A 26,047-nucleotide genomic window follows, 5' to 3' on the forward strand; every position below is an offset into this window, starting at 1 on the left:
GTTATTCGACAACAAGCATTTGTTTGAGTTCAAAACAGGTTGATAATATGTTTATTATACACACAATTTAGCCGGTTGATAACTTATTATGGTATCAATTAATTATAAAAATAAAATGATGACCACTCAACTATCCCTGTGATCAATCCTAATCTTTTTCCTCACACAAACACGTCGGAACCCATAACGAATGAAATAGATAAAGAATCAGGTAAATCCATTAACTCGTTCTTAAGTAATTTCGTGACATACAAACACCATTCCATTTTTATATATAAATAGATAGATAGATAGATAAAAGTCTTTCACAAATAACAAATAATAACAAGATAAATTCAAAATAATGAAGCTTCAAAGATAAAAAATATTTAAATTTATATGTAGTGTAAACTAAGGCATATACTGCCGTGAATCGCAAGCCAGTCCCATCTGCATTTTCGTCAAAATTGAGTTGAGTTCAGTTTTCAACATCTCTTCCAACGCTTTTTCAGCTACACTAATGAAACAATATAATTTGTTCGGAAAAATTAGGAAAAAACAGCAAGTCAAATTGTCCCATAATGAATAATAATCGCATATCAGTCCCACTACAGACTTTCGCATCGTAGAACACAAAAAATGTAACTAGTTTTGATCATCTTTATATTTTTCTCGGAAAGATATCGTAATGAAAAGCAAGTTGTGAAAGTTTCATTAAGATTGGAACATCTTCCAATCTGGAATTTTTTGAATATTTGTATGGAAAACGAGTTTGAAAACTTCACAGTCCATTATCTCAATGCCTACTTTTTACAGATGGGACTGACTTGCGATTCACGGCAGTACAGGTAGTACAAATAAATCAACTTTATCTATCGTTACGGCATCACGTTAAATTGTCGACTGAAGATTGTTGAATGATGCATAAATTTACACGATATTTAAAAGTGAATTTGATTGGATAATAAGAAATTGATAGCTGACATTTTAGTTTATTTTGATGGTCCAAATATTTGGATGGAAAAATAAATAAATTTACAAATTTTTTTACTCTTTAATGAATGTTCGAATCCTCTGAGCAGAATCTCAAATAGAGAAACTTAAAAGTAGATGGAGTACCGTGTACTTTTTTAGCTGTGATTGCTAATGCTGTATTATGCGGTTGTAATTTGACTTTGCTCGGGCTACCAAACGGATTCGCGTTTAAAATGACATCAGGTATTGCATAGCAAGGGACCGAAAGCTGTGCGAGGTGTCGTCGTGCTGGATTAGAGAAAATAAATTGATTTCGAGACATTTAAAACGACCTGGCTTTGGCAGGCATGTGTGATTTCGTTTTTTGTTACACGCATCCGCATCATGTAACATAAGAAACTTAAAATAAATCGGTTGACATTTTTTTTATAAACGGTCAAAACCTTGAAAACATTATGTTCAGAAATTAAATTTTTCACTTCGTTTTGGCATTTAATTTCCACCTGAAAAAAAAAAATGAAAACCTTATTTACCAAGATTACAACAAATATTACATCCAAGAAAATTGAAAATATATCCATCCGAAAAACTAATATCAGATTGGTATTTTATGGTATTAATATTTATGGTTCGTCAGTTTATGATAGAGTATGAAGGATATATATCATCTTCAAACAAGCTGTTTTGCAGTATAAAACCAATTTGCTCTTAATTTCTTCACGAAATTATTTTTAAAATTTCTCAAAATTTTAATATTATAATTGAATGATATCTAGATTGAATCAATTTTATGTGAAAAACTTAGTATTTAAAGACGAATGAAGCTTTTTACATAAAAAATCAATCGTTGATTGGAGATCAGAACTTTTTTTTTTCTGAAAATCATACTAACCAGACCAATCTATCCCGACTATATAGAACCGACCTTAATAGAATATGAGTTCCTGGAAAAGTTTAAAAATTTAAAATTCGGTCGAAAATATCCAGATAAATTCGCATTTAGGCGATTTAAATACCAAAAACAGCTTTATTGCACAGAGTTTTTTTTTTGTTTGATTCATCAAATCATGTGTTGTCTGTAAATTTTGGGTTTTGGCTGAATTTAATGCTGCCTTCAGAAATATTCAATCAAGTCAATTTTGAGTTACAGGCAGCCAAAGTTGAAGATATTACTTTTTTTATTAGATAGGTTTTATTCATCCCGTCATCATATAGGGTACCGGTACCAATGGTTGTAATGTACCAGTAGATTGGACTATGGAATAAAATGTACATTTTTCGATAAAAACGACCTACGCTATTTTTGGTGGATAGATAACCTCTAGTTTAGTCGATTTGCCAAATTTCAGCTTCTTATTTTACCAAAAAGTCATATAAATAATTAAGTTTACGCAAAAAATTTGCTCCCTTGCACCAGTAAGAGCCGTCGTGTTCCAATAGTGGATCAATTGACGGAAGCAGTTTTTAAATAGATACGTAAAAATTAAGAAATGTCCCAGAGATGATCTTTATGCTTCATTCGAATGATTATAATTGCTGCCCGAGGAAAAAATATTAAATCTATCTAAAAATAAACTGTTTTCTTTAGAATTCCATGTATCATTCCCCAACGTCTACTACTGGCTTACGTGATTTTATGCTCAAAAAATATATTTATCACTCTTTTTATATTTTTCCAATATAGTAGAGGTTAAAATCTTTCTGTTGATGCCAAAAGATCTCTGTTAAGTCTTTTCGTTATTTTGTTATGATTTTTTATAGCTTCGGTAGTCCACTAATGGCACCGGCACCCTACATCTAAAAATATACTGATTTTATTAATTTTCAGTCAAATTTTTTAAAATCATGTTTACCCAAAATTCAAATGGGAGATACTATTTGATAAGATCGTTAAAAATGTAATCGATTTTTCAGAATGTTTCTATACAAAACTTGCCAACTCTTAAGGAGATGCATCTACGCCAAACCTCGAAATTTCTAGAGCAAACATAGAGAATCTAACAACCTTTCGCGCTGAAAATTTGATCGATTAGTCACCACCAGCGAATGACCAGTGAGTTAAATTTTGGGCACAAATGGGATCTTCACCAATTCAATTTATCAAAAAACAAAAATAAAAAATAAAAATAAAATAATTGCCATAGAATGTTAGTATATTAACTAGTAAACGAGTTGCAAGAAAATTAATTGAAATCAATGTATATTTTGTGTGTCGATATTCCCCCTAACTCGATGGAAAGCGCGGTCCCTTCAATTTAGCATGCCGCTGTTAGTCGATACCTCTCTAACTCCATAATCCCTAACTCGATGCTATCTGTTTCAGTTTCCCATGTCTCTAACTCTATATTTTCATAAAAAGTTCCAAATGTCCTCCAAATGTTAATAAGTTTCAAGAACTTTAATATTATGATTAAATTGATAGTAAAATTAAGGTTTACTGGTTTTCTGAGTGATAAAATTGTCAAATATTGCAGACCGTATAAACAAGTGTCATATAGGGAAAGTGTACCAGTTATGGCCATAGTGGTTCCCTATTTGGCCATATGTGAAATTTTGATAACTTTTCAATTTTTAATCTTTTTGTATGTTTTAGCATCAAGATATATCTTAAATCTAACTACTACAACAAACAAAAGTTTTCAAAATTTGAAGACATTAAAGTAATCACGTATGGTGAAATAGGGAACCACTATGTCCATAACTGGTACACCTACCCTAGGTAAATCTGGTTTCACGTTTAAATTACCGTCAAACGGGGTAACTTGCAACACTTTTCAACTTCAAAGCTATATGGGTATCGAGTTAGGAAGAGTTGACTGTATCTTCAATAATGAATTACTTCAAATGAAAATTTCTTTTCTGCTGTCATATGAGATCGGCTATAAACGTCAGTCATCCATTTTGAAAGTTATTATTTGAGCTTTTTTGACTCTATTCAACTTTATACAAGCACGCAACGTCATATAGGCGGAGTTCCCCCAGTACCGGACAAGCGGTAAAATTCATAATTCAAAAACTATTGATTTTATGCGGTCTTGGTGCCCATGTATGATAAATATTATCATTTTTGTAGCTTACAAAAAAAAATTGGAAAATAAAAATATGAATTTTGGCATTGCATTTTGATGATGTATTTTGGTACCAAATTGACCAATCTTAAAAGGTGGCACCCAATACCGGACACGATCTGCCTAGAATTCAGTGTAGTGAAAAACTCAATTTCTCATGACTCACGCTTTTTCATGCGTGAGTTTTCCATCACGCAACTCAGCAGTCAAAAAATCATGGATGAGTTGGCTCACCTGTTTGACTCATTGTCTCGTATTTCCACAGTTTACTCGTACACGGCAATCATTTTTTGTTAGTCTGGCAGAATTATAGTAATCCTTTCCAACGTAAACAACAACATTCGGGTTTCACGAGTTTTTAACGGGTTTTGTGACTGAATCAATTTTTACGGTTTAAGTCCATTGAGTGATTTTGCATCAAAATCTCAAGCGTGAGATTTGCGAAACAGATCTCTAATGAGTTTGCTCTCACGAGAGAGCATATTGATTGAGATTTGAGTGTGAGTCTATCAACACTGCTAGAATTCTGTAAATTTGTACATCATTCAATTTTTTACTCTGGGAATAGTATTTTATTGCCAATTCAATGCATTTGCAACATTCACCAGAGTAATTTGAGTTTTACTTAGTGTGTAAGATGTCCATCAGAAACCTCTTCCATATATGTTGAAAAATAACACATGTTATGATGTTGTTCTGAATGTTCATTATTCTTATTTTTGTATTTTTGTATTTTGAGACTCTGGTGCAAAAATCCCAATATCATTTATCAGGTTTCCAAAACTGGGGGATAGTAGGTGCTTGACCAAAATTGTAGTTTGTTCATATTAAGTTTAAATATAGTAAAAAATACATTCATACTTTCAAATAATAATTGTATTCGATCATGTTTGCGTGATCCGAACTATTTTGCGATATTCAAAATAATTACAAATTAGGCCCAAATTTATGATAATACGTCAACTTTTCAAAAAATTTCAAACATTTCTATTTTTTTTTTCAAAAAGGCTTGCATATTTCAAGGATGTGTTGTTCTACGTAAACATTATTCTCGAAAATAGCTTTCTTTTCTTCTCGAACACCATCTAGATTGGAACATGATTTCTCATTCTTTCGACTTTGTCCGGTTTTGGGCGCTGTCCGGTACTGGGGGAGCTCCCCCCTATATTTTAAATGACCAATGAAAACCATTCGTGTTTTCGTGTCAACCCTTGTAACTCAAATATTTTTGAGCAAAAAAAGTGTAATTCTTATATCCAGTTAGAATACAAGGCAATGAAAAATGCATTTTGGTCATATGCGTTTACGTTGACTTTGCAAGCATGAGCAGAACTGTCCATAACTGCATAACAGTCACATTCGACATTTTTGACAAATTGGAGTTAATACCATGTAGAGTCATCAAATGATAAATACTTTCGCTTGAAAAATCTCAAGCGTGAGTTATGAGAAATTGAGTTTTTCACAACACTGCTTTTGAGTTCCTGGTAATTTTTTGAAATTTTAGTTTCCTCCCATACTGCAATGAAATGCACACTTGGTATTCCGTTTACTCGGTGCCTACTTTTGTCGAATGTTACAAATATGCAGTTATGGGCAGAGAAGGGGTCATCCAAAAATGAGTTCCATCATTTGGGGGAGGGGGGGTCTATGGAAGTGTGACAGGGCATGTATTAGGTACTGGAAAAAGCCGTCAGAGGAGGAGGGGGGGTCTAGAAATCCCGAAAAAACTATGGACGTCATATTTGAATCTTCACAAAGCTTTCTTCTCGAATTCAAGATAATTTCAAGGTGTAAGGTCTCCAAATTACATTCCTTGCTAAGTAATACGTTTGGACCAACGTTATTTTAACTCTGGCATCCGGAAATTGCAACATACGGGCCACATCACATTGATATTCAATATGTGTTCGAAGGATTGGCAAAACCACATCGTAGACCATAGTTCGGTTATCACTGATATCAAATATTATCACACCAAGCATATTCGCGGTTGAATTTTGAGAATCTATAAAAATTAAAATGGAATGGTGTTTGTATGTCACGAAATGGCTTGAGAACGGCCTATTGGAATTTGAAAATTCTTCCATAGTTATGTTCCTAAAGTGTTCGATAACAGGATATTGAACGGAAAAATCCGAAAAACGGAAGTCAACGGAACCATAATTTTGTACGGAACGTTTGATGGCGTTTTCCAACCGCCTACTTCATGGCAAGAAAAAGTTTGCCAGGACCACTAGTAGTACAATAAGAAGCAATCATGATTTTGTAATACAAATCCGTTTAATTCGGCTTCGTTATGCCATATAGGCGTGAGTTTTAACATAGTTTTTATCTTTGCATGAATTAATGTTTAGGTTTAGAATAAGACCGTTCTTCTGAGAGAGATAAATTTTACAGATAAGAGTTGACCCTCAAGATAACTATTCGAGTGCATCATTCGTCTTTACAAATCTTACAATTGAAACTTTAAAAATTTCACATATTTTATAAATAGTTCATAAGTATGATATACAATGATTACCTTGTGCGTTGATGATATGCAGAAGAAGGAAACACGTCACCAGTTTCCAGAGCTTAGGCGGACCCATTTCACACAGGTCAAGCCTGCTTCCGGCTTTTTCAATTCACACAGATCACTATATCTTTTCAGCAGCACGACACTTTCAACTTGAACCTGTTTCTTTGTTTTATCAAAAAGGGATTATCCCTGTTCTTTTATCTTCCCTAAATTTTCACCAACTGGCATGCATGGGGGATCTGAAAATATCAAAACACAAATTTCCAAAACTATTCTTCCATCTTCCGCAACAGGTTGGGTAATCGGACAGATTCTTCGTTACTTTCGTTTAGCTTCTGGCTTCTTGCACCCACAGAGAAAGAGACACACACTTTCGTTCACACGTGCCAGGCTTGGCCTCATAATCATCATATTAAATGAGTTATGACAGGAACAGTTGTGGAGTGAGTGAGGTGTTGTGTTTATAATAGGGCATATTGTGTTACGACTAATTAATATTAATAGTTTTTAAAATGCCTTTCAGAGCCACTGTTCATTCCCCTTCTGGATTGGAGGTACACAGCTAAAAATATGTTGTAAATTTAAGTTTATTTTCATGCACATATTTGGAGCATCAAAATAAACGTAAATTTCAACGACCAATCCATTATTTTTCAATTGAATTCACTTCAAATTTACACGATCATGTAATATTCAACCATTTTTGGTTGAAAATTGAATGTATATTAATTTAAATTTACATGATACTGTAATAACACACGAATTTGATTTATTTTTACAGTAGACTTCAGTTTACATCACATTGAAAATTAAATATTTTTTTCTGTGTAAGATGAGATTCGTTGATATTCTTCACGCAGCTTCAATCGAGTTGTAAGCCAAATAAGTGGATGGATATAGAGTGGATTTAGATATTTTAGGCACGTTCACATTTTCTTCCAAAACACCACCGAAAAGTAACGGGAGACGAGACGATCGGCTACATCAGTCACAATTAGAAACACTAATTTTGCACTTGTTTGTATAAAATCACGCTACAAGTTACAGTCACCGCCAAAATAAAGTTCCCACTTGCTTATAATCTCGCAAATTTGTGAAAAAACGTGTGTCAGAATAAGAAGTAATCAAACAATTCAAAGTTGGCAGAAATACTCCTCAAGAATTCTCAGTTTTAATTGATAAAGAAATGTACAAAATATGTGAACAATTTTTTGATGAACATTCTGAATCATCTCCATATCTGTCTCATTTTTGACTTATTTCGGAAAAATATTCAAAATGATCGTCAAAAATTGAAATTTTCAACTAACTCAAAATTATAGCCTTGTTTTACAAGAATATTTTATCTCACTGCGTTTTTCCTTGCGGGTCGCGAAAAAAATACTAGATGGCGAGGTGAGTCATGCTTCGGAAAAGTTTGGGGACCCATGTGGTAGATAAAACAAGTTGCATAAAACGGTTGTACCTACATACTGTCAAAGTAGTAACATATTTTAAACTGTTGTTTTTTCTTGTATGATATTTTCGAAGCTTCTATGTTGCATCAACTGATTTCAAGCTAATCATGGGAGTTTACAAACTGCTCTAAAACTTCTCCCAAAAGTCTTGAACAGTTGAAATAAAATTATTACGATATAAACTAGAGTAAAGTATTGCTTAGTGGACACTAAATTTTAACACACTTTAATTGGGTACAGTTATATATAAAGATAAAAACTTGTTTGCTCTGCATAACAAAGATTCTAATTTAAATATAGATTACAAACATTTTAATGAAAGAATTTACGGTCTTGTTCCTCAATTTTCACCAATTTGCGTGATTTCGAACATGTGACCGTTTTATTCTGGCAGTGACTGTACTAGCAGTGTAGTGTTCAGAAAAGCGGCGCGACTTTCCCTGTCGCAGTTGAATTGAAACAGATGGCAACAGCCGTAACCCTTTCACAGTGCACGCATAATTTCTAATCTATTTCAATCAATCCCATTGCTGGTAGAATGGAGAACACCAGTAGCGGGCAGCCTGTCAGTGACCGTTCAGTTATTCATTAGCGCATCATTTTTATGTGGTTGACGTCGACCGGCGATAGGGAATCGTTGCATTTATGGTTTTACGGTGCGGTAGCAAATTGTAGTCTCTTTTTCATGAAGTCTCAATTGTGGATGAATTAATTTTATTATTTTATATATATTTTTTCGATTCGAGATTTATTATTTGAGTGCAATATTCAAAATTTAATATTCGTCATAATCACGATAAATTTGGATATTGTCGAACCCGAACCTAAATCCAGCCCCTGGGCCGACACACCATGTGTTTAATTTGTACACATCCTGTAAAAACCAACACAAACCAACACAACCAAACATAGTAAATATTGCTAAGCTTCGTTATTTGTCATATACTTCGCGTAAAAGTAGAAAAAATCATCCTAGGAGCAGTTTTTCAGAATGTGTTGATCCAGTAGAACTTGAATTTGTACGAATCGTACTTACTTTTGTGCAACTTCATTTAAGCGTGTCATTGCAGAATTGTTTCATACTATGCAATTTGATCTGTAATAAAGTTTGAAATGCACGTACATTTCGGCATGCTTTGATATTTAAAGTGATAGTTTCTAGGGGATCGCAAGAATGAACCTTTACCATATGCGTGATTCCACATGGGAGGCGAAACAGAATAATGGCACTGTTTATTAGTAACAAGTAGTTTACAGTTGATTTCCGCATCCACTAGCGGAAAGAACGAATCCGCATTACTTCGCTAGATTAATCTATGTAGCGTCGAAGCGGACAAAACAAATAAATTATTGAATCCAACCATCATATCAAAAGAAGTATAAAATGCCGACCGGGGACAATGTATCCGGCGATTCCTCGGAGCAGCTTATTCTCACATTTATCCTCATTATGCAGTTTTTTCTCGCCCTAAACGAGCATTCTTAGTCAATTAATATCATATAAAACCATTAACTTTTTAATATCATTACACTGCTTCCTCTTTTCATCAGCGTCGGCCGCCCTCTTTTGCTACGCGTCGGCAACTCTCTGTGACAAAGTCGAAGTGACGCCTGCCAGCCGTTGGCAAGAATGTGGATCAGCCAAAGTGTAAGAAGTTAAAGAGATTTTGCATTACATCAAGGCAGTGGAAAGCAGGGGAACTCTTTCAGAATAGATTTCTTTGTCGGTTGTTCTCACCGCGCGTTGTAATGTGTAAAATCATGTACATATACAACAAACTTTACATGCAAATTCCCGTGCAAAAGTTTGGTTTCACCCCCAGATACAAACAGTTGTTTTATAAGCACTTCTGTGAGCAAGCAAAATATGGCTTATAATAATATTTTTTGTTGTAAATTTCAATCGACAACTTGCTTAAAAAGCGTGTTATTTTTACTGATTAAGTATCGTGTTATCGTGTTATGAAGAGAAATTTACACTACATGCGACATTGACTAGAGGACATATCGAGTTATGGCAACATCGAATTGCGGAGAATACGATATACGCAAATTTGTAAGGAATGAAAAATCCTTCAAGTTCTAGAATACCGAATACCGTCAAGCTACACTTCACCGTGCATTAAAAAAATGCACTTCAAACAAATATATATTTTTTCCAAATCATTAGAAGGGAACTAGAATACCACTACGAAGCGAGCAATTATATCATAATTCAAGGAAAAATCTAAAATCAGTGATGCATAACAAAAAAATACTCAAAAATTATGTTTACAAATATCATGTTAAGGTCGCCTCGTACCGTTCTGTCGCCATTCACTGTGCACCATTTACAGTGCGTATAGTTTTCGCCATTATTTAGTTTTGTATCTTGAAGAAGCGTTGTGGATGGAGCAAATATGTTGCTAGTAGTGTGCTCACTCATTTTCAAGGGTATTGATACAGTCGACTCTCCACATCTCGATGTTTCTCCCTATGTCGATGATTTTTTCGGTCCCTTCATTCTGCATACATTTTCACTCTCCATATCTCAATATCCTCCTTATCTCGATATCTCCCTATCTCGATGTGATATTCGTTCCCAATTTTCTCTCCATATGTCGATATGCCCATTATCAAAGGTTACTAGACCAGATTTTAGAGATTCAAAACAACTTGCGAAGACGAAATGACATCTGTTTGTTTTTAATTTTCCTGGCAACGGAGTGACTTTCAATCTAGTATTCATTAAAAACTAGTGGTCCCGGCAAACTTCGTCTTGCCATCAAGTAGGCTGTTGAAAAACGCTTTTGATCGTCCCATATAAAATGACAGTTTCGTTCGCGCTCGTTTTTCAACTTTCCCGGTGAATATCCTGGGATTTTAAAACACACAAACACGTCGGAACCCTTGACGAACAACACTGAGAAAGAATCATTCAAATCCGTTGACCCGTTCGTAAGCCATTTCGTGACATACAAACACCATTCCATTTTTATTTATATAGATTTGTTCTCTTTCTCGATCTCTCCCTATCTCGATGGTCCCTTCGATATCGAGATGTGGAGAGGCGACTGTATTTTATTTTACAAAAAAAGCCATAGAAAGTTGAAAAAATGGCTAAATCAGCGAAAACTTGTTGAAATTATGAAACATTTGATACTTTAACGTTAAAATTAAAAATGTGAATTTTGGGCGTTTCTTCTAAGAGTATTGAAAAGTACTATTACTAAACCGAATTCACATGATTTTGACTACATAAACTAGGTTTTTCAAAAATTTGTGTGGCAAGAACTACTTAATTTCATCAGTTTTATCTTATTTTGCTGACATAAGAATAATTTGTGAAAATTGTATGAATATTCTGACTGGTGTCTTTATAATTAAAATACATTTTTGTGAAGATGAACTTAAAAAAAATCATTGTACACAATTAAATTTTTTGCAAATTCTCATCGTAAGAGGCTGGTTTTTCATCACGCCAATCTGTCATGAAACGGCCTACTTTCCTGCACTGCAGTATGCAATGCAGTGCGGGAATAGTCATTACCCAACTGAAACCAGTGCTGTAATGATTCATTACGGAACGCTTCCTCATCACTTTTTGAGTTGCGTAATGAATCATAATACAACATTTTTTCAGAAATAATGGTGAATGCATTCCGATATACTTTCTAATACCCTCAAGTCAAATTACAAAAAATGTTGTACGTATCTCGTTGCAGAACTCGATTTTTACAGCACTCGTCGTAATTATCCTACTTGGCAAGCCTGGTAGGATAAATTTTCGACTCGTGCTGTAAAAATCATCATTCTGCAACTTGTTCCGTAAACTACTATTTGAGAATTTATTTAGAAACCCAGTCATATCCGGACCATGTAGTAATTAAAACCTCCAAGTATTTTTCAACACTGGTTCTGTTGTAAAAACCGAGGACATTATTTTCATATACGTCTCAGAAGTCAGCACAATTCACCATCAATGCGTTTATTTCTTCGTTGACTGAGAAAATGTCCAGAAATTAGGCTATGATGCATAAGTCCAAAGGAACGCGGAGGAAACAATTAAGCTGCTTTACAAACTGTGATGCCATCATCACAACAGCAAAGCTACATCCCAAATAGTTTGTAAACACAATCCGAAAAATGTGTACGAACGCAGAAGGTAGTATCCGATGTTGAATCAGGCTTGGATTCCAATTAAATTGTTTATTTGACACTCATGTTTCACTGGAATAACGTTTGGCATAAATTCCATTCAAATTTCTCAACTACTGAGAAGAATTCCTTATACTACATAAGGAATTTGACAATCTTGAAATAAAATAAATTAATGTTTTGTTGCGTACAATGCCATTGTGGCGAAACCTGAAAAACGTGGTCCAAAATGGAATTGGAGGTGGTCGAAAGTGTAATAGTAGTTTACGGAACAAGTTGCAGAACGATGATTTTTACAGCACGAGTCGTAAATTTATCCTACGAGGCTTGCCGAGTAGGATAATTATGACGAGTGCTGTAAAAATCGAGTTCTACAACGAGTTACGTACAACATTTTTTGCAATTTCGTAGAAGACCACTTGAGGGTATCAGAAATTCTATCGGAATGCTTTCACGGTTACTTTAAAATTTCAGAAAAATTGTTGTGTTATGATTCATTACGCAACTCAAACCAGTTGCGTAATGAGAAAGCTTTGCGTAATGAATCGTTACAGCACTGTTTTCAGTTGCGTAATTACTATTCCCGCACTGCATACTTCAGTGCAGGAATGTAGGCCGTTTCATGACAGATTGGCGTGATGAAAAACAGCCTATTACGATGAGAAATTGCAAAAAGAATGTTGTAACATTTTCTTCAAATATGTTTATCCATGTCCTGGTAACAAATAATTGTATTTACTGAGACAATCTTTAGCAATAACATTACAATTCGCATTTGAAATTTTGCGAAAACAGCTGACGATATAAAAGATACATATTGGGGCCCCTTCCTTAGCCGAGTGGTTAGAGTCCGCGGCTATAAAGCAAAGCCCGGTGTCTGGGTTCGATTCCCGGTCGGTCCAGGATCTTTTCGTAATAGAAATTTCCTTGACTTCCCTGGGCATAGAGTATCATCGCACCTGCCACACGATATACAAATGCGAAAATAGCAACTTTGGCAAAGTTGCTCTCAGTTAATAGCTGTGGAAGTGCTCATAAGAACACTAAGCTGAATAACAATGAGTCTCAGTGAGGACGTAATGCCACAAAGTCTGAGTCCTACCAATCTTTCCAAGAATTTGCGAAAAATATCGCTAACATCTAGAACTATGCCAATGATTTAACAGAAAATCTACACCCTGGCAAAAATCAGAAGCCAACTCACTTGCAATCTGGCATCGGGATAACTGGATAAATGTAACGATTTATTCAACTTTTCTGTTCAAATACTAGATGTAGTTTTACCTATGCTACTTCTTTAGACAGAACCTGTTGCTTAGCTTGGTGTTTCTATAGAAACTTCCACAGTTATTACCTGAGAGTTCAACTGGAGGGATTTGAATTTACTTGGGCTATACTGCCGTGAATCGCAAGTCACCCATGCTAATCACTTCCTAAACATCCCGTGGTTTGTTCTTACTGTGGACAGTGCGAATTGTGTACGTTTTTCATAAAACTTGTACCAAAGATGGGGTATTGCATTTCGGACCATTCAACCACAATGTATTCAACTTGGAAATTTCGTAGCACTTTCACACCTCCCCAGGTGCCGAAACGCTTTCAAAATCTTTTAAGACAATTTGATTATTGCATTATATTTTCCGCATCTTAGAATTGCGGGCAACATCCAAACACTTCATCAAAAGTGCGGTCTACGGCACGCGTCGGAAGGCAGCAAAATGAATTATGAAAAAATAAACTCAAGTGAAAACACTCTACGCTATAACGCGATAACCTTTGACGATTATCATTCACTTCGGCCAGAGTGGAAGCTTGATTATAGAGAAGGCTCTTGTTCTCGGTAGATTTGAGGCATAATGGCTTGAACATACATTGCAAAAATGTAAGCAAAGATCCTTGGAAAATGTCAGTACCCGGAATTGGGTCTAGGCTGAAAGTGTGCATGCCGATGCTCTAATCAGTAATGCACTGATTAAGTCACGGAGTTCTGCGAAACTGTTTTCTGTGAAAGTGTCTTACTGATTTTACCAGCAAGAAAATTGAATATGCATTCTTTGCTCGGTGGCAAGTTGTTTTTTTTTATTACCAAATTTATTTTAGACAGTTGTATAAAAAAAAAACACATTTCTAAAGCAGAAGGTCACCAGGTCGTCACCTTTAAAATTTACGCTCATATAAAAAATATGCCATGCAACAGCCCACAGATGCAAGATGAAAGAGTAATTTCTGTAACGATGTTTAACATCGTTAGCAAAACTAGCGAATATGAAGTGCAAAAATACGGTGTTGCAGCAGCACCGATGTTTCACTGATGATTCTTTTATCTTTCATCTATCTTAATTCTATGTCGTGCCCAAACACTTTTCCACCTTCCTACGCAAGCCAGAAAGGTAGTTTCAACAATTCTAAGAGCTTCCGATAATTGTACCGACCGACAGTCCTTCAATGAAACCAAACATGGCTGAGAAACTTTTGAAATGAAATTCATCCAATTTCCTCGCAGAAATTAAAACTATACCCAACAGCATCGAATGGAGAAGCAATATTTTGCGGAGAAAATTTTACGAAATGAAACACTAGGATATTTTGCTGCACCTGGCCGGGTTGAAGTTGTTGATGTACAAACACCGTTATTAAATGTAAGCTGATATCGAGTAGAGAGCACCATGTTAGCACAAAAATTAACCCGACGCTGGAAAGTTTTTTTTTTGATTCGCCAGTTTTCTGCTAGAGCTAAGTCAATTTGAGCTAGTTGAGTCAGGAAGATGCTTCGTTTTGTTCACGCTATGCCAATTGATGCACATAGCAGATTTTGAATTCATGCTTATGCGATACGATGTAACGTGTGGCAGCAAAAATGGGTTTCGTGATTACTCATTCTGTCTTTTAGATTCCGGACAGATAAAGGAGTGTTAGCTAAACATGAAAAAACCATTACAGGTTTAGCGAAGAATACTATCACTTTCCTCAGAGTAATCGATTTGCACAGTTTTCCCTCCTTGTTAGTGTCCTTGGCTAACGTGCTGTGTATCCAGGGTAACCTGCGTAAAAAATGACATCAAAACTCAACTTTTGATACTTTTTGGAATATGTTTGCTTTGCTGCGCAATACATCTGCCAAACATTCATAGCTGTTTGATCTCATAATTAGTATGGATTCACAGTCATTTTAAATTTGATTTTGATTTTAGCTCATTAATGATATGTCATGTTATCCAACAGGAATGTGTGACATATCCAAATTTACATGCTTTCATGCTCAAATTTACACTATTTCATGTTAACACGAACATTTTGTATCTTGAATGACATTGGCGTAGGAGGGAGATGAGCAGAGGAGAAAGTCCGGTATTTTCCTGTCCTCCCAATTTTTTTTTTGCAATTTTAAGTATGAAAATAAAATGAAGAAAGGAAAAGAAATTAGATGAATCTAGCAAATAAGAAATCTTCCAAAGAAATATTTGCTAACATATACCTCAACATTCTTCTTTTTGGCGTTACGTCCCAACTGGGACAAAGCCTGCTTCTCAGATTAGTGTTTCTATGAGCACTTCCACAGTTATTAACTGAGAGCTTTCTGTGCCAAATGACCATTTTTGCATGTGTATATCGTGTGGCAGGTACGAAAATACTCTATGCCCTGGGAAGTCGAGAAAATTTCCTTTACGAATATACCTCAACATACACACTCAATAATGATTTGCTTGTTCGGTAATTTTTTTATACTGGGTACGAATTGTAAATCATTAAAAAATCCGAACTTTCAGCTATAATAGTTTTTACTTTTTACAGAAATACGGTAGCTGTCAAACCCAATTTTGCAACATTACCGAACAAACCGAAAAGTCAGTAAAACAATTACCGACTATTCAGTAGTTGATGTTTGATACTGACTTGTCGTCAAAATCAAATGAAATCAAACTGATTCGCATGCGGGAATGTGTCAAATGAGAATCTGCTGTAGAATCATCCGGCGCCAAGAGACACGTCTATGGCAACCAAACGTTTCCTGCACCTATTTTGCGCTTTATCGTGGTAAGTAGTCGAAATTTATTGACAAACTCAACTATTTCAAGCAATCAACATGGCTCAGCACGATTTTAACTGTTTACGTTGGTGAATTTGGTTGGTTTCCATACCAGAGGTTAATTCATCTGAATCATTGAATTTGCCTCATGCATGCAAACCAACCAAATGATAATGATTTTGTCATACATTTTTCGATTACTTCCACTGAGATATGAGCATACCGTAGATGTGTATTCTCACGAAAAATGCTTAATAGGGACATGTCCATGTTGAAAGGGGTTTTATTTGTATTGATTTTAGAAAAAAAAAAAAAACAATTCAGAAGAACAGTGGGTGTTCAATAAATTCAAAACGTGTACAAATGAAAGAATAAATCCATGAAGAAGTTGCAAAAGTTACACTGAGTTTATTTTCTGAAGGATTTGTCGAAACAATGAATTTGTAGGGAAGAACCTCGAAGTCAACGCTGAATTCTCCAGCTCGTGAACTCTGTAAAAAATTGCGGATAGGAAGCGAATAGAGGCGAATCTAACAATAATCCTGCAAGATGAAACTTTTGGAAGTTTATATAAGTTATCAATTGAAATATGACGCTAATGAGCATGGATTTCCAAGAGGGAACCCCGATGAAACTCTTAAAAAGATACACAATCTTATAGATTATTTTGAAAAATAATATTCATTATAATCTGGCAAAGAAGATTTTGGAGGAAACATTTAAAAAACTCGTTTTAATTTTAATTTGAAAATTTAAGAGATTTTTTTTTTTGTATGGTATTCAGTTGGAGCTGCCTGACAGCCTAACTTGTCAAGCCTGAACCCGCGGTCTGGCTTTTGCCAAGTTTCCCCTCTACCAGGACCAATACTCGGACTAGGCAATGGCGCCTACATGAACACTGTTTTTTATTAGTATTGTGACGTGGTAATTTTTGAAAAGTACCCATATTCCCTTGCTTCTGAGGAAAGGAAGCATTGTGAAAATCAGCAACTCCATCAGAATTTGTTTGAAATAGTAGTGTAGTAGTGTCATTATTAATACTGTCTAGTCGAAATGGTTTTGAATAATTTGTCATTCAAGTGCTATTCTGATTACTCCTGTCTTTTACGTTAGATTAGAGTCTTAAATGTCAATTGTCGTCAAGTTTTAACAAAATTAGGCTGTTTAGTAGTAGTTCTAGTTAATTTAATTTGTTGTTGTTAAAAGTATTTATTGGTCATTACGTTCATATATCCTTGAAGAAAAAAGTCGCTTTCTTTGTCTGTTCAACAATTTTTCTAAACTAGCAAGTGTACCCTAATGATCGATCTCAGCGTCTTACTTTCCACAGTCATTTTATAGTGAATATTGAAAAGTAAAGTTACCTTAGGCTTCTATTACAGTCTCCTACATGATTCACTTTTCGGTGGCAAATGCAATGCTTCACCACGCCTACTTTCTACTTGTAAATTTTGCGAAAATGAAGCTGGAATTAGATTATTTATACCGCTGTTACAAAAGAGGTATTTCTTATTATGGCAATGTAAAAACCATATTAAAATAAGATTGTCGCCACTTATTTCTACTCAGTGAATCTACTAGTCATTTTCCTAAGAGTTCCTATGTATTCCCTACGTCGTATATGATAACGATGTATCTAGCTAGCTAATAGTAAGAGTGGCTACGGATCATTCTGGTTAGCAAAAGGCAAACTGAACGTCACCAATAGTATTAATGTCCACTTCGAATAGATTAATTATTTGAAATGGGCATCAATTCTATCAATGACGCAGAATATCCGTTGGATCACATCCGCGATATTATTGCGTCTATGCCATATGAATTATGACGCGGCTTTAAGCAAAAAAATGTGATACCACCACTACAGGTTACGCCTTTGGTTTCCATCATATGGGCATAACCAAGGGGAGGGAATTTGAAAGTTTAAAAGATTATAACCCAAAAAAAAAAAAACTGCGGGAGAAATCCCAAAGGTTATTCCTGATGTGTTTTCCAGAGAATTTCTTGAAGTTTTGTTTTACTACACTCAATTCAATTTGTTTCACATGCATTCACATGGGGACTTTCCTTAGCCGAGTGCTTAGAGTCCGCGGCTACAAAGCAAAGCAATGCTGAAGATGTCTGGGTTCGATTCCCGGTCGGTTCAGGATCTTTTCGTAATTGAAAATCCTTGACTTCCCTGGGAAAAGTGTATTATCGTACTTGCCATGCGATATACGAATGCGTAAATGGCAACTTTGGCTGATAGTATACAATGAAAATCTCGATTAATCTTCTGTCTTTCGGATCATTTGTTACGTGCTTCCAAAGGATGTAAATATGATGTTTTTTGGTTTTCTTACATTAATTAATGATTATGAATAACTTATAAGATTTCCATATTATTTTTATCTTCTTCTGATCATAAGAAATGTTGCTTGTTATATTTTTAAAACGGTGTGTTTCACCAGTTTTACGTCAAATATGGAGTTTTTATACTAAGTGAGTAATACAAAAAAGTCAAATCAAATAGTATATATTATTAATCAAATAGCACTCTAATTCGCCCTACGTGCTAATATAGTGCTATTATATAGCTAACAAGCCCTATATAAACCGTATAATAGCCCTGTAAGCCCAAAAAGGCGAATTAGCGGGCTAGTGGTTACTTGGGTAGAGATATGATTTAACAAATGTATCATCTATCGTTGAATATAAAAAATTAAGGGATTGTTAAGATCACAAAAAATTTAAACTGTTCTAGAAATTCTGGAAATTAGTCTGTTCGACGGAAACTTCGTGAACAGATTACGGTTAATATGCCATTTTTTAAGTTTCACTACAGGAGGTAAAATAACATAAGAGCATAATTTTAATATTGTTTTGGTAACAAAAATGTTGAAATCTGATAATATTTATCCAAATTATTTTGATTACTATTGATTACTATTGAATAGAGTGTCCATTTCACGGCCGTCCCGGAAATCGGGACAAAAATTTATGCTTGTTTATTTCATCAAAACTTTGAAGAACAAATGAAAAGTTTGAAGATCATTGAGTACATCATGCTAAAAGTTAACTACTGAATAGTATTGACAGACTTTTAGATGCACTTTCAAATAGGCTTTTTCAACTTAGGCTTATCGAAACGGCTTTGTTGAAGAGGAACGAGAATAACCTTTACAACTAGACAAATAAAAATATGTTTGACTTATTTGATTATTTGGTCTCTTCATGATATTAATATTCAGTTTATCCACTTCCTCTTTTGATGTTTTTCTATTTTATTGAATAAAGTTTGAGTGTGATGTAAAATGTAATTGTTTTGCATTAAAATGTATTTTCATTTCGGGAATCCCGAGATTCCGCAAGTGAAACTTGCAACACTTCGATATGTAACCGAATTGTCGTTTCGTTCAGCATTGAGTTAAATTTTTATAATTTATTCCGCCATTTATTGACCTCATGTATACAACAGAAGATTTTGGCAAGGGGTTTGGGTATTGTTTCTTTTTTTCTTGGTTTGCTGGAGGTGAAAATCATATTAAATGTTGGATTGCATGAAATTTATGCTGAAAAACGTTCCTCGTACCACACAAATGGTAGAAATATGTCATTCGAGGCATTTGCTATCAGTTACAGTACTTAGTAGTGGACAATATAAAAGTTTTGATAATTTGATTAAACACTATAAAAATTCAAAAACGTTTTTGACTACCCTTGTGGGGTAACTTGCAACAGCTACTTTGATCTCAATTGTTTGTTTATTTTTTGCGGTTATTATCGAAAACACATGAAAAGACAAAATTGAACATAAATTTCAGTAACATTAAAAATTTTGTATCGCAATTAATTCAATACTCGTTTAGTAATAAATATTACATGAATCGCATTATTATTAGATTTAGATTTATTTGCTTCGTGAAAATAATGAAAAATTTTGAAAATCTATACAAAAACTAATTAGCAGATCTGCCATTGGAAATTTTCTGTATGAAGTATGATAAAAGTTGTGTCAGAACACCAAACCGAGACCATTTTAAAACAAACATATCAATATGTGATATGTCGCTTCGATTTGAATTTGTATAAAAAATAAGTTATGTGAAGCATAACCTAAAGTACAATTGTATTTGTAGTAAAGTTGCATTAAAACTTTTTAATGGGTTTCCAATAACTGTGAAGACTTATGATATGCTAGAATTTCCCCATGTGGACACCTCATGCAATGCCTATTATGTGTTCAATTAAATTGGTTTAATACTCATAATTCAATCAATAATAATTAGTTTTCTAAGAGTACAGTAGCTGTTTCTGATTATTGTCATACTTTTACTGCAGAAAATTTTAAATGATCATAATGATACGATATAGGTTATGTTTTCAATAGTGTACTTCAGGTAGCACTGTGTATGGCGTGTTACCCCACATTAGGGGTAGCATGAAAAATGTATATTTTTCGTCTCTACTGATCCCAGAAAACGAACTATTGATAAAATTCATACCACGTGGTATTCTTCACGTGGCGATTAGAGTTCTAGATGGTTTTTGTCTCATATGAATCCTCATTTTTTTTCATCCATATAGCTTTGAAGTTGAAAATTGTTGCAAGTTACCCCGTTTGACGGTATCGCGGAAATTTTATAATTTTGTCAATCCCTATCTTTATTATATAGTTTGTTATCGATTCTCAACATGAATTTCTACACAATTTTAGAACAAATAAAAATATAACTGTTGGGCGTTTGGGTCCCTCCACTACCCAGTTTTTGAAGAATTTCAGATAAAGTCCGCATATCTGTCCAAATTCAAAAAATTTCGCCCGTTTCTTTCAAATTTGAGGACAAATATCTTGCGAGATCCATAGGAGAAGTCTCAAAACAATCCCAAAAATTTTCAAGAAAATCGTCAACACACTCTTTTTTTTTCCCTAAAGCAGTAAATGATGTCAAAATTCTTACAACTCGCATATTCGAACATTTTACTCACGTATTGGACCAATTATTGTTAAACTTTGGAAATCAGCATAATATCCCATATATAGGCAATTGTACTTTATATAAGCACATTTTTCGTAAATAAACGGTTTTATGATTGCAGCACTATTGCTCCAATTCCGTAAGATTTCAACAATAAATTCAGTTCAGCTTTCGAAGCATTCCAGATTGTTTCAGGATTGTTCAGTACTGTCTTCCTCAACAATATTGCTTTAAAAATGACAAATTTTAATATCATCATCAGAAATTTATAAACTAGAAAATATGGAATGTCAGTTATGCCACCAAGGCAACTACATGTTTGAAAGAAATTGCTTTTTGGTACCGAAATGATCAAATTCGCACCACTGATTAATTTGACCCCGGATTACGGTAATATGATAATTCTGCATGAAAATGCAATGGATATTAAAAGAGGTTTGAATTGTTATTCAGAAAACAACGTGCTTACAATGTAAAAGAAATTTTCATTAAATTTTAACAATAAACATTCTTTTATAAACACATATTCCCGAAGAAACTCTGTAAATAATTGCTATGAGAATTAATAACAGTGCTATGAGCTGGAAAATTGATCGATTGGTCGTCTCCAGCGAAAAAAAATATAAGATTCTCCAGACCTGTGATCTTACAAAATCGATGAGTAGCTTTGTTTTATCTTCACGCGAGACAATGCGACGGGATTTTTGTTGATAGTTGATTTCCTAACAAACTATTTTAAGACATCGTTTGCATTGGAATGATTTGCAAAATTCCAAAATCACTTCTGGAGATTCTAGAAGAATATCGAGTAAAAATCGAAAGAATCTGCGTAAAATTCGTCAGGAATTCATTCAGGATTTTCACCAGCAATTTGTATTTTCAGTTTTCATTGAGTTTCTGGTCGGGCCTTACGATCATGCTCTTTTTTATTCCAATCAAAATGACTCTTGAATTGCTTGTCAACAAAGTTTTTCATTGCCATTCTCAGTTGTTTGAAATGCAATCAAATATGTATCTTCTTCTTCCAAGCTTTAAGTCCCAACTAGGACAGCTTGGTTAGTGTTCTCATGAGTACTTCCACAGTTGTTATCCTTGCCAATTGACAATTTTTGCATTCGTGGATTTGGTGACAGGCAGAAAAATACTATACGTTCTAAAATGCCGAGAAAATTTTCAACCCGAAAAGAGCTTTGACCAGTGGGTTTCGAATCCACGATCCTCAACTTGAATAGCTGCGCGTTTACCGCTACGGCTATCTGTGTCTCATACTTCTTTTTTTTATTAACTTGGTAAAATTTTGTTAAATAATACGTGCTTTTCTAGCTCACACCAGAATTTTCATGGAGGTTTACTATTAAAGCTCATAATCCTATTTTTTAACCTTTTAGCTAAAATGCAGTCACATTAGAATAACAATTTCTACGCTTCATTCACACTTCGCAATCAAAATAATTGAGAGCGGTCAACTTATTTTACAAAAACATCTCACGAAACCGCTTCATCTGCTATCCATGAATTCAAATCTCCAACGAATCGGAATTTCCACCTCTTGCACCAGCCAATGCTCCAGTAGTCCACCCAAACGTTAATATTTCATCAACTTTGATGCCATTTCTTCTTTGAATATCGTTTCTTCTGAAGGGTAGAATTTCACACTTTCACGCGACTTAAATGGGATCCCGTGAATCGAAAAGAACAACAGAAAAAAAAAACGGTCAGAAAGGCATTCCGCACAAGGTGGTTCTCCATTAAGCAGACAGTTTGATATTCGCGCATAAAATTTAACTGCAACTACTGCACTTAATTATAAATTCCACTCTGGAACTTCGAGTACAGTATGAAAAATGCTGCCGTCAGGATTTTAGCTAGATCGAATGAAACACTGTGAGAAGCCGTCCGGAATCGAACATGTTTAACAGCGTGAATATTAATAGCTTCTCATGCAGAACGCACATTTTTTCACATTCACAATTTTCTTCCACTATTTGGCTTACAACTCACTTCACAACATATTAAAAAAAAACTAAAACACATATGTTTCTTATAATCACAGTTCTGAACGCGGATAATTATTCCATGGGTTTGAAGTTCCTGATCAGCAATTTCAATGTTCTTTTTCCATCATCAGCACAATTTGAACAGAAGTTTCCCATTTCAAAATCAAGAGCAAAGTGTTTCACCAAAGAGATTTCCAGCAGGAAGCCGCGATTTCCACGTCTCGTCAGCACCGAATCCCACGGCTAACTGAACTAAACCGAACTGGACGGCGAAACGCCACTGCCAGCAATCTAAAGTGTAATGTTTCATTTTTTTTGCCGCGGCGGTCTTTCTTGATCCTCGTCGCTGGTTGAGTGAAACGATTTCGCGTCTGCTGAGTGGAATGGCGGGAACTCACCATATTCAATCGTGAAATGCTGATACGATTTGTTGTATGGAGTTTTGTGAATATTTTCAATTCTTTCGTTGCATTACACCAGCGAACAGTCCGCTAGACTTCTGGAACAATGTGCTATTTGTTCTATAATGATATTTTTGTCTTTCGTTTGAATAGCGATCGGATTATGTCATGCAGTTAAGAATCATAGTCAATTGCAGTAGTGCTCAATGCAGTGGGAAGAGTGGGAGTTGCTGGTTTATAAAAAAAACGGAAAAAATAAAAACACACTTTTAAAATATTGGTTGTATATGCAAATTGTCTTGTAAATATCTATACAGACACCATCATTGAAAATAGTGAAATTTAATACAAATATTGATATAGTTTTGGATGTTTCGTATTGTCCACTCACTTGGGGCAGTTGGAACCTAAATTTTCCACTGAATGCTTCTAGATGCATCAACTTTCAGAAAAAGATATGCATGTTTGTGTTTGGACAAAAACATTATTCATCTGATTTCAAATTTCTTTAAGTACGTTCCTTAAGAGGATTTTAAAGATAGAAATAAATCGGGGTTCAAACATCCGTAGCGACAAACGCGCAGCTCGTGGGTTCGAATCCCGTTAGAAGACAATTTAGGGTTGGAAATTTTTCGACTTCCCAGCAGGGTTGCCACATAAAATTCTGTATTTTCTCCTTGATTTATCGGTATTTCTGTATCAGGGAGCAAAATATTTGTATTTTAAATCTGAATTCCTAAAAATAAAGATACAAACGACAATTACACAAGAGTTTCAAGGAAATACCAATCAATTGTTACTACAATGCAGGATTGTTTCTCAGTTTGAATTTAAAGGTTTTAAAATGTAAATATTTTAATTTTCGCACAAAAATTTGTATTAATCTTTATGATTTTTGCAGAAATCTGTAAACAGAATCTGTATATCTGTATATTTTTTTCCGAAAAATCTGTAATCTGTATATACAGATTTTTGGTCACAAAATGTTCGAGAAAATAAAATGAAATACAGATAAATCTGTATACGTGGCAACCCTGCTTTCCAGAGCAGAGTATTTTTGTGCCTTCCTTACAATATACCTACAGATGCTAGTGGCAAAGAAGTTTAGCTGTAAATAACTATGCAAGAGATCATAAGATTATATGAAAGTTTTCATTTTTCATTTTTAAACGATATACTAGAGAAACTTACTGATATAATTCTGTAAGATTTAACAGTACAGGTCGGACTCGATTATCCGGGATTCGATTATCCGGAATTTTAGACTCGATTATCCGGAATTTGGTTTTTGATGTTCTTGTTTTTCAATTTTTATGCTTAAATCTGAGAAAATTTGGTATTGCAATATACAAAATGAATGGTTTTGTAGTTTTGAACGTATTTGGGTTTGAAAAAGTGTTTTTCTGTGTATGCTGATCAAAATTTTTTTTTCTTGTGAAGACCCCTATTGTTCCTAGAAATAATTTCTGGCTACGACACCGCATCATATAAATAAAACAACGAAAATTGATAATATTTGAGTTCTTTTATCGAAGATTTCAATTTTTTTCTTAGTGATTCGATTATCCGGAGGATTTGATTATCCGGAGTGAAAAAAAATCGATACTCCGAATAATCGAGTCCGACCTGTATTTCCTTGTAATATACACTAATCGAAATCAAAACTGTATCACCTTGCTTTTCTGCTGTTTTAATTAATCTTGCTGATGTCCACTGTAAAATGCAACCTGAATGCATGCTAGTTTTAAGCGTAGTTGGTTTTTCTTTAAGGTGAAGATGAATCGAAGCCATACCTCAAATTTTCAAGAGCACAAATCTGGAGAACCAAACACCCGTTTGAGCTGAAAACTTAATCGATTAGTCACCTCCAGCTAATGACTAATCGATTAAGTTTTCAGCTCAAACGGATGTTTGATTCTCCAGATCCGTGCTCTTGAAAATTTGAGGTTTGGCTTCGATTCATCTTCACCTTAAAATGCTATGTTCATTTCAGCATAGATTCATGAAAAAAAACGTCATTATTAATGTTTTTATTCAAAAATTGACTGAATTCAATACATTTTATCGAAGTTAAAAGCATATTATCACAAAAAAATATTTCTTAAACGAATACAAATAATTGACTAGCCGCAGTAATGAAAACACAACTTTTCAGCAAGACCTGGCTGAAAATTGTGGGTTTATGCTGTCGGATATTCTTCACTTCCTAGGGCATAGAGTATTTCCACAGCAGCTACATGAAATATAAATGCATAAATGGTCAACTGACTTAGTAAACTCTCGATTAGTTGCTGTGGAAGTGCTCATAAGAATACTAAACTGAGAACAGGCTCAGTTCCAGTGGTGATGTAAAGAAGGCAAAAAGAATAATAGAAAGGCCTATATATGACATACACCATTCGTTAGCAGCAGTATCATGTTCAATCGAGCAGTTATTTCCATTTCATTTGATTGACCACATAGTTTGTCAAAATAAAAACGTAGTCAACCCTTCATAAACCGATATTCCATATCTTGTTATCGAGTT

The 26,047-nt window shown here is 34.5% G+C and overlaps 1 protein-coding gene across 6 annotated transcripts in view; it reads right to left on the minus strand.

The window, feature by feature from the left end:
* LOC5575043 (basement membrane-specific heparan sulfate proteoglycan core protein) overlaps window positions 1-26,047 on the minus strand; it is a 422,529-nt gene that overhangs the window by 167,958 nt on the left and 228,524 nt on the right. For 2 of the 6 annotated variants that reach the window (XM_021849443.1, XM_021849442.1), the window contains exons 1-2: window positions 23,303-23,413; window positions 6,547-6,782 (exon numbers count right to left, since the gene is read on the minus strand). The exons of the other annotated variants lie outside the window; for them this stretch is intronic. In XM_021849443.1, coding sequence (XP_021705135.1) covers window positions 6,547-6,613 — 67 coding nt within the window. In that variant the 5' untranslated portion in view covers window positions 6,614-6,782; window positions 23,303-23,413. Of the gene's footprint in view, window positions 1-6,546; window positions 6,783-23,302; window positions 23,414-26,047 lie in introns of those variants that run through there. 6 annotated transcript variants of the gene reach the window in all.

This window comes from Aedes aegypti, chromosome 3 (genome assembly GCF_002204515.2).
Source record: "Aedes aegypti strain LVP_AGWG chromosome 3, AaegL5.0 Primary Assembly, whole genome shotgun sequence".
Lineage (NCBI taxonomy): Eukaryota > Metazoa > Arthropoda > Insecta > Diptera > Culicidae > Aedes > Aedes aegypti.